This window comes from Lepidothrix coronata, unplaced genomic scaffold (assembly GCF_001604755.1).
Source record: "Lepidothrix coronata isolate B3197 unplaced genomic scaffold, Lepidothrix_coronata-1.0 Scaffold218, whole genome shotgun sequence".
NCBI classification, from domain to species: domain Eukaryota; kingdom Metazoa; phylum Chordata; class Aves; order Passeriformes; family Pipridae; genus Lepidothrix; species Lepidothrix coronata.
In genome coordinates, this window is record NW_016690398.1 from 334551 (window position 1) to 350008 (window position 15458).

Sequence of the window (15458 nt, forward strand, 5' to 3'; positions counted from 1 at the left end):
TGACTGAACAGCTGTACACACACATTTCTAGAGGTATCCTTTTTTCTTTTACAGACAAAAATCTGTTCACCCTCATATGTCAAAGTGTTTAGGTCAGCAAAAATAATTAGCTACCTAAATTTGACTTTGTCAGTCACAATTCTTGAGGTGCTGCTCAAGGCAACTCCACTTCCTACCTTTTATCAGAAACATTGCAATGACAATCCCCAAGAACACTTCATGGCAGTAACAGCAATCAGCAACGACACACAAGACTAATGCACTGAAGTAGAAAGCCACAGTCAACTCAGCTTTGTTTGTACCTCTTTGGAAATCTGCATCAGTCCAAACATTTTTGAGGATGGGTGAGAAAGCACAGCAGAAGGCAGAAGTGCTTGACCTCTCACTCCAAGCACAGGGAGGTTAAAAAAAGGGAGAGCTATTTGTTGAGAGGAGAACGAGATGCATAGTGACCATCTCCAACTTCACTCTGAAAAACTCCCAAAATACACTGGCAAAATGATTTTTAAAAACATAATGATCTGCTGGATATTCTGCCAAATCAGTCAAAAACCCACATTATCTAGATGCTTTTGTAATATAAGGGTTGCATCCAGAGCTACATCACTTCAGGAACTGGGCGTTGTCAAAGCCCAGCCACGGTTCCACAGGCTGAACTCCTCCACATTACCCGATTGTGATCCAGCTCAAATCCCTCTGCACTGCACTGAAGCAAGCTGCAAACCCAAATAAATTTGCCCACGGTCACAGAGACCAGCAGGAGTCATGAAATAGAACCCAGATGTTCCTAGAGACTCAAGGTCTGTTCACTCACCTTTTGGTAGTGTGTGTGGGGGGGGGGGGCATAAGAATTTATCTGCAACATCTCTGCACACAACATTCAGCACATTTCCTGAACCAACCACAAATAAATGCCAGCAGCTAGAAAGCAACTTTTCCCCTATTGTTTTTTACTTTGTGCTTGCTGCCAAAGGTAAACAGCTTTTTGTAGCAAAGACAATAGGGGTGAATTCGCTCTTGGGTTGTTATTCTTGGGTTATTATTGAGGTTCGTTTACCTTTGACATCTTTGTTTGCTGTTTCCCCACTGCCTGTCTACCTGTCCCTCCATCCTAGTGGCTGTGAAGGCACTCAAGAGCCTTTCAGCAAGATGGGCTGATTATTATATCCTGTCATATCCAGGAGAGAGCCAGTCACGATTTTTCAATCAGTGTTTTACCATTCTCATTTTAGAACGGCCAGGTTTTTATTCCTCCTGACTTTTTAGTGGCTACTTTAAAGGGCTTTTTATCTGGAGAGGTTCATATCTTACCAGCACTGAAAGGTGTTTCTATAGACAGCACTGGCAAAGAGCAGGTGGGTGTGAAGAGGGAAGCAAAGGCAGGGGGAAGGTGAAGAAAAAAGAATGGAAAGGTTGGAGAAAGCTATGCTTTCAGGTTTTTTGAATCCTTCCTAGGATCTTGCTCATAACTGGAATTAACCTCTGAATCAACTCTTATCTATCACTTCAATAACATCATTTTATCTTAATCATAACTTTTTTTCTTGAGACACTGCAGATAGCCCAAACCTTCTGCAGTGTTCTGAGCACTACATTTGTCTCTGCACCAAAGAACATTCAACTCATCTTTCTCATGGGTTTCTAATCAGCTCTAGGCCTGTGACACTTTATATTTAGGTCCAATGATCTCTAGTCACAAATGAATATGAATATATGATGTCTAAAATTTAATATTCAAGTCATAGTACATTTGAAGTTTCAGGATACCTATCAGTTGCCATCAAAGTGCAGAGTACAGGAGACAGACCAGAGAAAGGTGTGTCACCATGAGACCAAACCCTGACAGCAGGTGACTGTTTTGACAGATCCACACTTAGGGGGTGACACCGTAGATTAGAAAGAATTTTTTTTAAATACTTCAAATAGTTTCTTTTTCAAAACATTTTCAAATCCAATGCAAAATTTACAGGCTTCATTAAGGTTTAGGGGTTAAAAAAAAAAAAAAAAGAAAATCAGCCAGTGAATTTTTGTTTTTCAGATTTTTGAGGTAATTAGGTCACTGAAGTGATAAAGGTCTCCAGCTATCTAAAAGGTTATATCAGGAGACTTTGGCTAAAATGTCATTAAACTTAGTAAACTAATTATGCATTCAAAGAGAAAGACATCAGGTTTTTTTTCCTATTTTCCCCTTGCTTCTGGAGCAGCTTCCAAGGTCACCGAGAGGCAGATTGCATGAGGAGCATCCAAAAGCAGGACACCAATTCAGCCCTGACAACTCCGAGCTGAAAGAGGCATTACTTGCTGGCCACAACCAACCTGCCACATGCAAAGTAAAGGCTCTTAAGCACCATCCTCCCTGCTGCTTGTGCCCCCTGTGTGCTTCACACATGACAGAGAGTTCTGCTCTTAACTTCTGATGAGATGAAACACATCAACACACCTTATTAGCTGTCTTTGCTGCTTAAAACACACGTTTTCAAGCTTTACTGTGTGGAAGGGTTTTGGACACTAGCACACAGCACTGCTACTGCTCTGACAAGTGCTAAGAAAGTGCTCATTAGCACAGTCCCTAATGCAGGCACAAGTGATGGCACAGCTCTCGAGTGCTGCAGCACATACCCAGCCCACAGGATGCTCTCAAAGCTGTCAAGAGCTCTCTGGGGCTCCTTCACTGCCACGGGAAGGACTAAAAGCACCTACACCTTCATATTTGCTGTCTGCCAGCGCTTCTCAATCACCAGAAGAGTATGGTAGCCAAAAATTAGGTACAGGACTGATGGATCAGTTTTCCTGAGAGTTGAAAAGGAGCAGAGGAAGAACAGAAGAGCAGGTCCCACTAGGAGTAGAGGATGATCACAAAGTTTCTTCCTATCAGAGGACAGGCACTTTGCAATCCTGAGCAGCCTAATCAGTCATCTCTGCTTCCCTTGCCCTGAGAGGCTTGCTGGAATTTCACTAATGAGACTGAGTCATTTGGAGCAGAATGACTGTGCTAGAACAGAAAAAACCTGGTATCTTCAAGATATTATATGCACTAAAGTAGAGCAATCTGAGCATAAATTATCTTTGCACCTTCCTCTCCACCCTCCCTATGGGCTAATGGAGAATTTTCATGTTAAAAGTGTTACCTTTGGCAAAACTGCACAGGATTCATAACCAAAATACGAGGGAAAAAAAGGCCAGAACCCCTGGAACAGCGAAGGTTCTGCTATCAGCAGCCCTGCATAAGCACTTTAAGAACTAATCTACCCACACAAATAATCTACCCACTCAAATACTCAAATTATGTCTTTTCACTGGGAAAGAGAGATCCATGAAAACAGAAGACATATCCATGGGCAGTAGATCCATGGGAGCTCTCACTTTCCCATTTGCTATTTTAAAGGACCTACAGAGAAGGAAAATTCATAGCACTGGCTCGTGGATGTACACTGCCCTGTAAGGCTGGTATTGGTCTTCAGTCTCTAAGAAGAAAATCTGCATCTCTACAAGACACCAGGATGGCAAACAGTGCATTAATCAGAAGTTTTATCAAATAATTCTTTGCAGGAAGAAGTATTTCCTAGAGGAAAATGGAAGAAAATTCTTTTTCACGGTGAATGAGCAAATATTTTTATTCGCAAGAAATAACATCAAAATTCTTGCAATTTTAATCAATGGTTTCAAAAAAAAAAACCCGAAAAACAAACACAGCCACTTTTGTTTTAAGTAGTTCTGTAGTGTAAAAACTCTGAACTACCTGGACTAGGAGGTGCTGACATTTTTGTTTACTAGGATCTTTATATAGTTCAATATCTTAATAGCGTGTGACCAGAGCTAGGGAAGAGATTGACAGCCAGTCAATGAACTGATGAATATCTATCTCATAAGCATTTCATTTAGCTACCCATGCAGTGTGCATTTTGCCTTTATACACACATTCCAATGCCATTATCTGACACTTAATTACCTGGGTCTCAAAGCGCTTTACAAAGGAACACGCTGTCATTATCAACACTTTGTGGACAAAGAAATCGAGGCACAGTGGGATAATTTGCTAAAAGTTACTGCACTAATATCCAAGGTCAGTGGCAGGTGAAAAAGAAAGCTCTTATCAGGCAAGCACTGCACTCAGCAGACCACACTGCACTCGAGATGTGGGCTTGGGAAGCTTTTCCTACAATCCCCAGTAATCTACATCAGGCACTGTAAAAGTATTTAAAATTCCACCTGTGTTACAGCAAACATTACATTGTAAAATTTAAATGTATTGACACTTGATCTGTTAAACACTGGAATATTGTGTTCAGCTTTCTTCAAATGATTAAGCTAAGATGACCAACATCATGTCACCGTGAGATGACTTTCCTGACAAGTCTGCCCTGGACATTCCTCACCTATTTTTAAACATCTTCTGATAACATCCATCATGTCAGAGAGTTGTAGTTATTCTTTCCTAATTATGGGAGCCTCTTGCAAAACCTTTGTTGCAGTCATGAAATTACAAACCCTGTAATTTTTTCAGTTCTCACTCTGTCTTTTACTATAAATATTAAAACCATCAGGAGACATTTAGTAAAACCAGCAACAACTTGAGGTTTGATGACAAAATGTTTAAGAGCCAAAGCTAACCCCGCCTTTTGCACTGATCAATTTTATGTATGCAAAGAGTAAATAAATAATACTCGTTTGTAGAATTCGGGATGTTTTCACTAGCTGCATGTCCAAGTGCAAGTCCCAGGGCTGAATTAAACAAGCTAAATGAAATTAATTTACTTCCATGTCCAGCTCAGGTGGCCAGCAGGCCTTGAACAAGATTACCAGGACAACTAGTGAATAACAATGACAGCAGCACTGCAGCAGACTTTATTCTCAGTGCTGGGTTTTACCTTCTCATTTTGTTACAAGTCTTCTCTCCCTTTCTCTGGGAGAAGTGGGGATCACAACTTCCAAACAAGTTAAAAAAAAAATAGAAAGAAATCCAGCTTGCAAGTTCACATTGTAATTGATATAAGTCTATTATTACAAGATGAATTGCAGCAGACAATGCCAGAGACAGCTCAATCTGTTACCGAATCCCTGTAATGGCTGGATGAAGAACTCGACCATTTCACTCATAAATCTTTCTTCTGAGTTTTTATTTGCTGCTTGTGTGTGTGAAATAATAAAACTGTGGAGTGACGTGTACAAGAGATGCAGTAACACATTTCTAAACACAATTACAGTAAGTTTGTTACAGGAACCCTGACCCTTTCAGCATCTAATCAGGAATGTGTCATGTTCCAGGCTGCAAAAAACACTACAGGATATCTTTGAAAAGTCATTAGCTGAGATCATGCCAATTGTGAATAATCATCTCTGCTCAGATTGAAGTGAGGCACTGGGCTGTCATAAGTCATTCTGGATGATCCATCACAAACTTTCTGTAGGACAGCCCAGGACAAATCTTCATTTCCAGGACACTGATCTACTTCCTAACTTAATGGCAAGCAAACTTCAACAGCAGAAAAAGCAAGATTGGAAGGTTCTTGAGATGTACATTCCCATTTGCTTTTTAGAGTAACTGAATTTAATAATATTTTTATAATAATTCCTTGTCTATTGTCTGCAGATCATAGCACCCAGCAAGGAGATCATGAGAGTTACTGCAGAAGAAGAACTTTAAAATTAACTGTCACCACTGATGACAGAAACAGAAAGAAGATAAGCAAAAGGGTTGTAGAGGGGGAGATATAAATGGGATACATGCAGCAATTTTGCTCCAGTGAGTGCAGGTGCAGCTATGAAATGCCCATGATTCCTCCTCTGTCAGGAGATTGACAGGAGGCCACAAAACCAAAAGTGACAGAAACCAAGATTACAACCAAGAACGTCCAAGGGGCAGATTTCTGCTGGTAGCTTATGGTCTCATATCCAGTTAGAGCCTCCCTTCCCCTGTGTAAAAGCCCTTGAAACAGCTTCCTGAACACTCCTGCCAAAGAGGCAGCTGAGGGACAGAGTCTCGAGGTACAAGGTCAGGGACCCTCTGCACCAACAGTCCCCACTGACAGCCTCACATCTCATAGCACCAGCTTTTCCACTACCATGTTATAGCACATGCTCCAAAAACAATCTGTGGTTTTCCTGGAACTCATCTATTCCACAGAATCCTCAAAGCAAAAGATGCTGGTAGGAGAGATCCCTTTTCCTTTAGTTCAAGTGCTGGAAGGAGAACAGTCAATTTTACAGTAAGGTTGCACAGGCAAGTAGGCAAGGCAGGGTCTAGACTTAATGATCATTTAAACCCACAGTGCATTACCATTAAGAATGCAGCTGCATTAAATCCAAGCTACTTTCACAGCAATATTCCAACATCAGCCAGAAAAACTAGAGGCTGTAGCTGCTAGTCCCACGGTACATTTCTTATCCAGTTTTGCTTGCACAAACATGATACAAACCTCCAAGCATCTGACTGGAGATGCCTGCAATGGTTAAGAGGCCTTACACTCTAAATTACCTTGCTTTTGTTAGGCAGGTGAATGGTCCATAACATTCTTCCTGAAAGGAGGTTTTTTTCCTTCAGAATTTAATTTATAAACTTAGTCCTGCCAGGCTGCGATAGCAGCTGCTGTACAAACCTGAAAATGATGACGACTGGAATTCCATTCAGACCTCAGGAATCAATAGAGAGCAGACAAAACGACCAAGATAAAAAGTTCCACCCAACTGCAAAGAGCAAGAACTGCAGGATACCTCTCATTGTTTTACAGTGTCTGCAGTCACCAACCTGTGAAATAGAGACTGAACAGTCTCAGTTCAGTCTGAAAACCTGACCTGTGCTGTCCACAGGCTGCACCCACATAATCTGCCCATGGGTAATGCATTAGTGCTGTAGGTATTTCCAAGCAAAAGGAGACTCAAAGGACAAGCAAGAACAGTTCATATTTTGCTAAAACTTATATTGCATTTGGTGAAAGCTTCTTAGAGAGCCTGATCTTTCTTACCTTGAAACAGCAGCTCTTCTGTAAGCTACGAACAAAGCAACCTGCATTGGTGTCACTCTGGTTCATATCAACTTATCCATATAAACTGGTGGTTTCACTGGGCAGTAAAGAGATACACAATCACAGCTTGACTGAACTAACTCTGTCTGAAGGCAGCTGCTGGCACAGTGTGGTCTCATGTCAACAGAACATTCATTGTAAGCAGCTCTGCATTTTATTTATTGTTACATTCCTTCTCACTTATATTTCATGACAGACAAGCCAGGTGAGGACAGGAACATATTAGAATTTAAAAGGGAAGACCCAAAGTACTTAAAAATCTGCCTTTCTTTGAACAAAACAAAATGTGCTTCAGTTGAAAAGGAAATTATCATTTGCCTGATACAAAAGGAATCCTTTGTCCCAATCACAGCCTACTCTGAAGGAATGACTTTCTTCCTTCCCTTAAGAAGCCAAATGGATGCAGTTCTGTAATTTTGGAGAGCTTTACACAGTATGTTAAATTACAAGACAAGCATTGTGGGTTTATAGATTGTGAGCCAGTGTATGAGACATAAAGGATTCTCATTGAGAGTGGGTGATAGTCTAAGTCATATAGAATTTAGTCTATCATATGCTAGAACACAGTTAGTGAAATGAAAGATCGGTGAATAAATTACTCCAAGAATACTAGGAAATATTTGGTAGTGATCTGTAAAACCAGCCTTCCTACTTTCAGATGCACCAAAAGAAATCCCATGAACAAGTACATTTGGTTCACTTGCTACATTCTTTACCCACTGCCCACCTCTTCTGATTCAGAATTTACTTTCACAAGTGTAAAAACAATGCTGAGAAATTTAGTAAGAGTACCACAAGGACATGGAAGTTGAGAAGCCATTGAAAGACATTCCACTGGACCCCACTGCTGATATTCAATGATATTATCCTTTACAGACACTCACTCATCTGATATCAATCAAATTAAATTTTCATTGTGCTTTGTTATAAATCAGCACCAAAAAAAAAAAAAAAGACAATAAGAGAATGACCAAATAAACACTCAGAAGTGCAGCAAAGGCATCTTTAATTTTAAGTCAACATTTAAAAAATATTCACGTTATAACAATTGTCGTTGAATGTGCGTTTTCTCCAAACACCAGATGCATTTGAGACAATTTACATTTGACTCACCATACTGGCAGCGAGGACCCTGAAATCCTGCAGGACACTGGCACACCTGGGATCCTTCTTCAGAACATTTGCCTCCATTGAAGCAAGTGCCAGCTGTGCAGAGCACTGGTGCACACAAACAGAATGAAACAGGGGATTTTAGTGGATTTTGTGCCGAGGATCCTCCAGAACTGCCTTTGTCATAGTCCTGTTGTAACAACACCTTCCAAACAAGAAGAAACCCAGCTTTTTATTTAAGTGGAAAGGTTAGACTTCAGTAGAACTTGTTGTCATGGGTAAAACTACCATGTTGACATGAAGAAGTTTAATAAAAATAAGACTAAGATAATGCAGTTTAACTTGAAGATGCTTCAGAGGCAGAAGACAGTTTCTAAGGTCTCAAAGCTCTGCCTGAATCCAGAATGAAAGAGCAGAGGAACTGCTCCACAACAAAGCAGCAATGGTTAAGAACCACTGGTGTACTAAAAAATATTCTACATGTGAAAGGGAATGACAATTCTTCCCTTCCTCCAACACAGAACAGTTTTTATTTACAATAACCTGAATTCCACAGACTTGAGCCAAAGTTGCAAAGAGTATCAAATATAAAAGAGTAATTCAACCACTTCAGTGCCTTAAAGAATTCAAAGCAAGTCTGCACTGCTCTTTCAGGAAGAAAATAATTTCATATTGCCACTGGTGCTAACGTACATTAAATTCCTTTACACCAGAGATTAACATACAGATTGTAAACATATCTTTGACTTCTCACAACTAAACAGGTGCACACTAAATATGTAGATTCAGGCTAAAACTAACAGGAACACCTCTCAGGCTTGTTTTAATTTTTTAACTACAAAGGCAATCATAAAAGCAAGATGTCTGAACGCAGCCCTCAAGTTGGTTTGAAGATTAAAAAAAAATACATAAGAACAGATGCTAACTTTCATACAGAAAATACAATTACTGAGAAAACAGTAACAAAACTAAACACTGAGTAGGTTGCCATCTTCTACTGATGTCTCGTTAACAGTGGCTGAAGCGCTTCCTCATCATTTAAATTAAATTCAATCTTTTAGGAAAACATCCAATCATGATTAGATAGAAAGAGGTTCTCATCAGATGGAGAACCACAGGGCAAAAACACAATTGCTCCAATGGCAACAACAGCAATGAAAAAGCCAAACCCAGGCAGGCTCTGCAGTGAGTGCTACGTCCAAGAAACAAGTGCCTTACAGCAGATTTCTTTGCATAATTTGGGTGACAGCAATAAATTTGGCTGGCCTGTCAAAGCCAGACTGGCACAAAAATGCTGCAACAACTATAATCAGAGTTAGACTGTTAATCTAAACAGTCAGATTAAAATTAGAGCTATCTGGTACTTTTACATGACTGCTTTTGTATTTTTAAAGGACGTTCCTTTCCCTATCACTAGATCACCTCTTTAGAACTGGAAATCCCAGTTATAAACAGCAAGAAACAAAATCCATCTTTCCAGAAGTAGGCATCAGTAGGAAGGCAAGGGCTAAGGGATGTCATCTCCCTTGGTTTGTCACAGTTTTGCCACCAACTTACAGTGCAAACAGCCGGGCTCGTTGTCACGCTGGACCCACCCAGGGCAGCACTTGTAGACAGTCTGGTGCTCCATCCTGTACACCTGCTTGTAAACTGTGTAGTACCCAGACCTTTGAGGAGAGGAAGTTTCAGAGAACAATCACAACTCCTATTCCACTTACTCACATCTCATCAGTAACTAACTCTACTCATCTGTCATATTTACTAGATATTTTTTTTTCAGCCTCTATCAGAAGCTCTTGTTAAAAATGAAGCAAATATAGCAAACTGCATCCTGATAACAACCAATAGCTCTTACATGTTATTATGTCCACGGGTTTTTTTTGAAGAATTTGTATTCAGGCTAGTCAAAGGTGAGTAATTTTGTTTTGCAATCAATTTTGGGTTTAGCTGTTGGGGGAGTCAGATCTCCCATCAGTTCCAAGCATATGACAGAAACAGAAAGAAGTTTAATTTTTCAAAGTCAATGACTTGACAGCTGGACTTCACCTGAACAAGAATGAGACAGGAGCATTTTCTGATAATGTAAAATTGTGATCTAAAGCCAGCCAAGAAGTTCATGACCAATCCAAAACACATTTAAAAAGTCACATTTTCTACTCAGTAATAACAGATTTTAAGTAAAGGCTCAGCAGGGCACTATGTCCATAACCAAGTCACACATATTTCAGATGAAGGAAGTTTACAACTTTCTCACAAAGCAAAAGAACTTGCACAAAGGTTAGTAATGAAATCCATTTATAAGGATAGATAATATATTACCTTCTCTCATAGCTCACACACCACCTCCTCTTTGTACACCCTTGTTTCCACATCTTGACCATCCGACTAAAGGCTTGAACACAGGACTCTTGGTGTCCCACCAGGGCCAACTCAAACACTGGGCACACATTCGGCCTTGAGGGAAAGAAAAAGACATACTTTATTATTTCCAGCATAAAATTCAGACATTTAGAGAAATTTACATAAAATTATTCTATGCATAACAGTTAATAACAGTTTGAAACAGAATTTATACGGCTGTTTAAAAATATTCCTCTACGCCTTAGGAAGCAGCACGTAAACATACACTGAAATTCAGGCTCCACACAAGTCACTGAAAGATTTAGCACAGATTCAAGGGCAGATAAGATTTATCTAAACTATTGCTGGGGAAATTGTGTATTCTGTAAGAGCCCTCCCTTGCTATCAGTCCCCTCAGGGAAGCACATGAAATTCATAAGGGGAAGTATCCTTGTTCTCTGCTGATTATTCCTAAAATAACAAGACCAAAATAAAAACGCTACTTTGGAGGATGATATGTAATCTTCATCCTGCTACCTAGCCAGAGTTCAAAAATAGCAGGATTGCAGGAGCTATGGAGGGTCAAAAAAAAGGTTACATGTCGATGGTTTTGCAGAGATTGTCAGCCTTATCCCAATTCCTTTGTCCTGGTGTAAATGAGGAAATTCTCTATGACAGAAAACAACAGCATCAAACTTGCAGGGTCTAACTAAAACCACAGAAACTGAGGGAGTTTGTCATCTTTTGAGACAGGAGCTTGCTGCAACAAAATGAAATTAATTTTTTCGAGTAGTTTACAGATTGTTAACACAATAATTTAATTACCGATTCCCCAAGACAGCCTGATGAGGCTTTTCAAACTTAAGCCTCAATAACTAAAACACAGAGGGGAACAGGCACCTTGTTTACCCACTCTGACAACAACATTCAGCAGACAAGTCTTTCCCCAAATTTCAGTCTGAGACCTCTCTTTAAGCTAAAGAGTGACCAAGTAACACACACACTGTCACGCTTGTTTCCTCTGTCAGTGGACACAGGTACCAACATGAGCCTGTGCTACAAAACCAGGGGGGGTTGCTCTAATAAGAGAGAACAGTTCCAGCCCAACAGCTGCCTGGCAGTTAGTTCTCATCAGCTACACTGGATATTGTTAATATCTCATTCAAGATTTATGGTGCTTTTTATCTCAGAGGCTCCCTATTATGTCTGAACACCACACAAAGTAGCCTTGGTAATAATAGAGCACATCCTTCATCCACAGGTCTTCAAGTAGTTTACAAATATCATTAAATTAAGCCTGTGCAGAACAGGAAAATACTATAACCATGATCAATTTTACTGCTGAGCTGAATACATGGAAGAAACCCTGCCTAGATCAAATCCACTCCACAATATTCCCTGTACTCTACAGAGACCAGTGTTCCTGCCAAGCCCAGAGGATGGGAAATCCAGCCAGGTCTCCCAAAGGTACCATAGCTCCCAGGGAAATGCCTGGGATTTTACCTCAGGGGAAAGAAGTTCTTTGCTCAACAAGGACACTTCCATAGAGAAACAAATGATATTTAAAAACAGATTTTAAAGCCAACCACCCCCTCAGGAATTCAGGTAGCCAGCGTAAAGGATGCCAGAAACAAGTCCACAACTGTATTCTCCAGCTGTCCTATCACACCATGGAAGGACAGTAAAGAGTCCATTTGTACTAGAAAACCTTGTCTGATAGAAGTTAGTTTCCTGAACTAGAATGTTTCTTGCTCCCAGGCTTTAGAGAAACTGCTCATCTCCATCATATCAAACCACGCTGCCTGTGGACATCCCCCCACGTTCTTCCTTCTCCAAAGCAGAGTCTAATTTCTATATTGCTCTGTATTTCCCATTCCTTGGGTCTGCCCTGCCTGCAGCTCCCAACACCCTGAAGGAAGATAGAAGACAGTTACAGCACAGTTTCAGATTGCTGTAAATTCCTCCAGAAACCAGCCTTCCTCCACATTCCCATGCCACTTCCATCACTAAGCAATCCTTCCCATGTGTTCCAGCCATCCCTTCCCTTTGGAATTACCTCCCCATTTAACAGATTCAGTTGAAGTTCAGAGCTATTGTTCCCAAGCCATTCTTAGCCCAAAGTCTGCCATTTGTTTCCCATCTGAAGAAGATCTTTGTGCACCCAAAATCTTGCCTGCCCTTTTTTTTTTGTTCCATTACGTCAGTTGGTCTAATAAAACCCTCTCCTTACTTAGCAACCATGTCTCACTTAGCAGGCTTTTTAAAATGACTCTCCCTCCAGTGAATAGAACATCATGTTCTGATAATTCATGCATATCTACTTTTATTAGAATTGCCTAAAATTTCCCAGATAAAGGTACATTCATATGCATCGCTCTTCCATAAATAAAAGGGAGAAGCTGACAATTGTTGTAATGACATATTGAGCCCATCCCATAAGTTCCTGCTCATGTGATATTGCCATGTTTCCAGGAATAGTTGTGTTGACTTCTAGGATATGGTTAACAGGAACAAATGGCGCTCACAGAGCAAAACAAGCCAGCAGCAGTCATATATTTATTAAGATTTATTCAAAGTAAGCCATTCCTCCTAGATGCCCTTGGGATAATTTAAAGGCAGATATCAAAACCACTGAAACACTATAATTAAATTGCAGCAATTGCATAACATGTAATCCTCTGCTGGCAAAGCTGGGAATCAAACATGCCCTCGCCAACCATTCACCATCTTCACAGCTCCCCCCACAGAGCCAACACTACAGTTTTTAAGCCATCTGACTTATCTGATATCTTACCTATTAACTTAAGGACAGTGACTTGAACAAGGCCACAGCTATTGAAAGCTATTGAAAGCTTTTGTACTATGGGATTCTGCTAATAGAGGCCATCCAAGGCTGACCTGAAGCCTCAAGTGGATGTAATGGTGTATTTAGAGGAGAACAGCTCCATTTTTACTCCCGTGCCCTTTGCATTCAGAAAATACTTCTTAATGGGAGTTTAAGTGTTAAAACAAGCAAAACACTCAAATGCATATTATGGCCTATGATTTGATTGATACACCAGTCCCTTAAAACCTTTTTATCCTGATGCTCTCCGTTAGCCAAGGCTAACACGAAGGCTATTATTAGCTTGTCAGTCTGACTCAGGCGAGGCAGAAAGCTCTCTTAATATTTGCATTAGGAGACTGCCCTTTAAACAAAAGACACCCTACACACTTCCAGCTGAAGACTTGAGATTCTAATGAACAGATAATTAGACCAACATGAAGCAAGAGCAGCCTGGGCTAATCGTGTGGCTGTGGTGCCTGTGAACCACTGCACAACAGGAAAGTTCAGGGAAAATTAAAAGCTTCTCCAGGCAGGATGTAACTCATTCCTGTGTTTAGAATTTTAAAAAGAAAGGGAATAGCTCTACCATAGAATCACAGAATGATTTGAGTTGGAAGGGACCTTAAAGATCACCTAGGTCCAGCTCCCCTGCCATGGGCAGGGACATCTTCCTCTAGACCAGGCTGCTCCAAACCCTGTCCAACCTGGCCTTGGACACTTCCTTTTCTTGTTTCTCGGTTACAAACGTACATCATATCTCTGTGACAGGGATATTTTCATTTTCTGCCTAACATGAGCCTGACACTTGGCTCTCGGAATGACAATTAAATTAAATCTCTCATTCTACCAACCCACTTTCTTCCAGCTCAATACAAGAAGCTAAAGTTGGGCAGATTTAACGGTAGTGAGAGAGCAAACACACATCAACATATCCCTAAAGGCTTCTTTCTACAGTGCAAACTTTAAATCAAAACCTTAATGAATAAGAAGCAAAGACTGATTTGTCTGTCTGATTTTAGGTCTTTCCACAGAGACTAAGTGAATGACACCACCTTCTACACTAAGTCAGATGGCTGTTAACATCTTCTTAAAAATGAGCTGTTGTAGCCTGTACTGCCTCAGCTGACAAATTTGCAGCCTGAACACTATTGATCTTCCCATAAAACAGTCAATAGATGAAACCTGTCAAAAGAAGCAACTTGCTGGAATCCTGTATTTTCAAAACACTAATTGGTCGGTGCTTTTATGCCTTTATGCCGTTATTAAAAGTTTAGAAAAGCATAGTCTGCCTTTCCAGATTCAGTTTGACAACATCAAATAAGAACTCTCCTTAAGGAAACCAAGATTATAGTCAGGGCTAAATTCTCCACTGCTGTGATGACAAGTGTTTTTGCTCTAGAGATGCACTGATGTTGATCAGAAAATAGTTGTACATTGGTATTATGGCTTTGGTTACAAACTTCTCAGGCCAGAAAATTGTCTGAATGCCCTCACAACTCCAACCACACGAGCAAAACATCCCCAGATCTCTAGAAAGGCGGGGTGGCCCCGTGCAGAAATGTGTGGCACCAAAGAGGGGAAACAGCCAGCAACATGATGTATGCAAACAAGATGTCAATTGAAAGTTTTCTCTCTATATATTCTCAATTGGAAAGGAGAAAAAAAAGCAAATTTTATTTCAACACAAAAAGGAAAGTCAAATTCAGAAATAGGCCACAGAAACAAAAGGTCCAAAGAATGTTACATATATTTATTTATATAGATAAATTTTGTCTCTAGATGGATATTGCTTAACAGCAATATTAATTCAGAAAGCCTGGAATGACAGAAAAGGTTGTTTTTTTTTTTTTAAACTGCCAAACTCCCTTTTCTACCCTTAATCTATTTTAAGGCTCATTTCCCCACATTTCCCTGATAAAATTCATCAGGACTACCAGAGACAATTAGGACATCCCTCTCTCTTGACCACTAATCAATCCCTGCTCTCTCCTGATCCTGTATCAATATTTGTGATGTTTATATGCCCTCTGGGATGGGGACTGTAAGCACCAAGCTCATTTAGATTAGGTCTCATTATCACTGCTGTTCTCTGGCTCTGTGGATGAAGGTGCACCACAGAAGACTCTCCCCAGCCCACAGGTGACTAATGCACTGCTGTG

At 40.3% G+C, this 15458-nt stretch overlaps 1 protein-coding gene across 1 annotated transcript in view; it reads right to left on the minus strand.

Annotated features, from left to right (window-relative positions):
* The window catches only part of LOC108506521 (multiple epidermal growth factor-like domains protein 6), a 193293-nt gene that overhangs the window by 170349 nt on the left and 7486 nt on the right, over positions 1-15458 (minus strand). The window contains exons 2-4 of the mRNA XM_017833614.1: positions 10452-10586; positions 9690-9799; positions 8136-8240 (exon numbers count right to left, since the gene is read on the minus strand). Coding sequence (XP_017689103.1) covers positions 8136-8240; positions 9690-9799; positions 10452-10586 — 350 coding nt within the window. The remainder of the gene's footprint in view (positions 1-8135; positions 8241-9689; positions 9800-10451; positions 10587-15458) is intronic.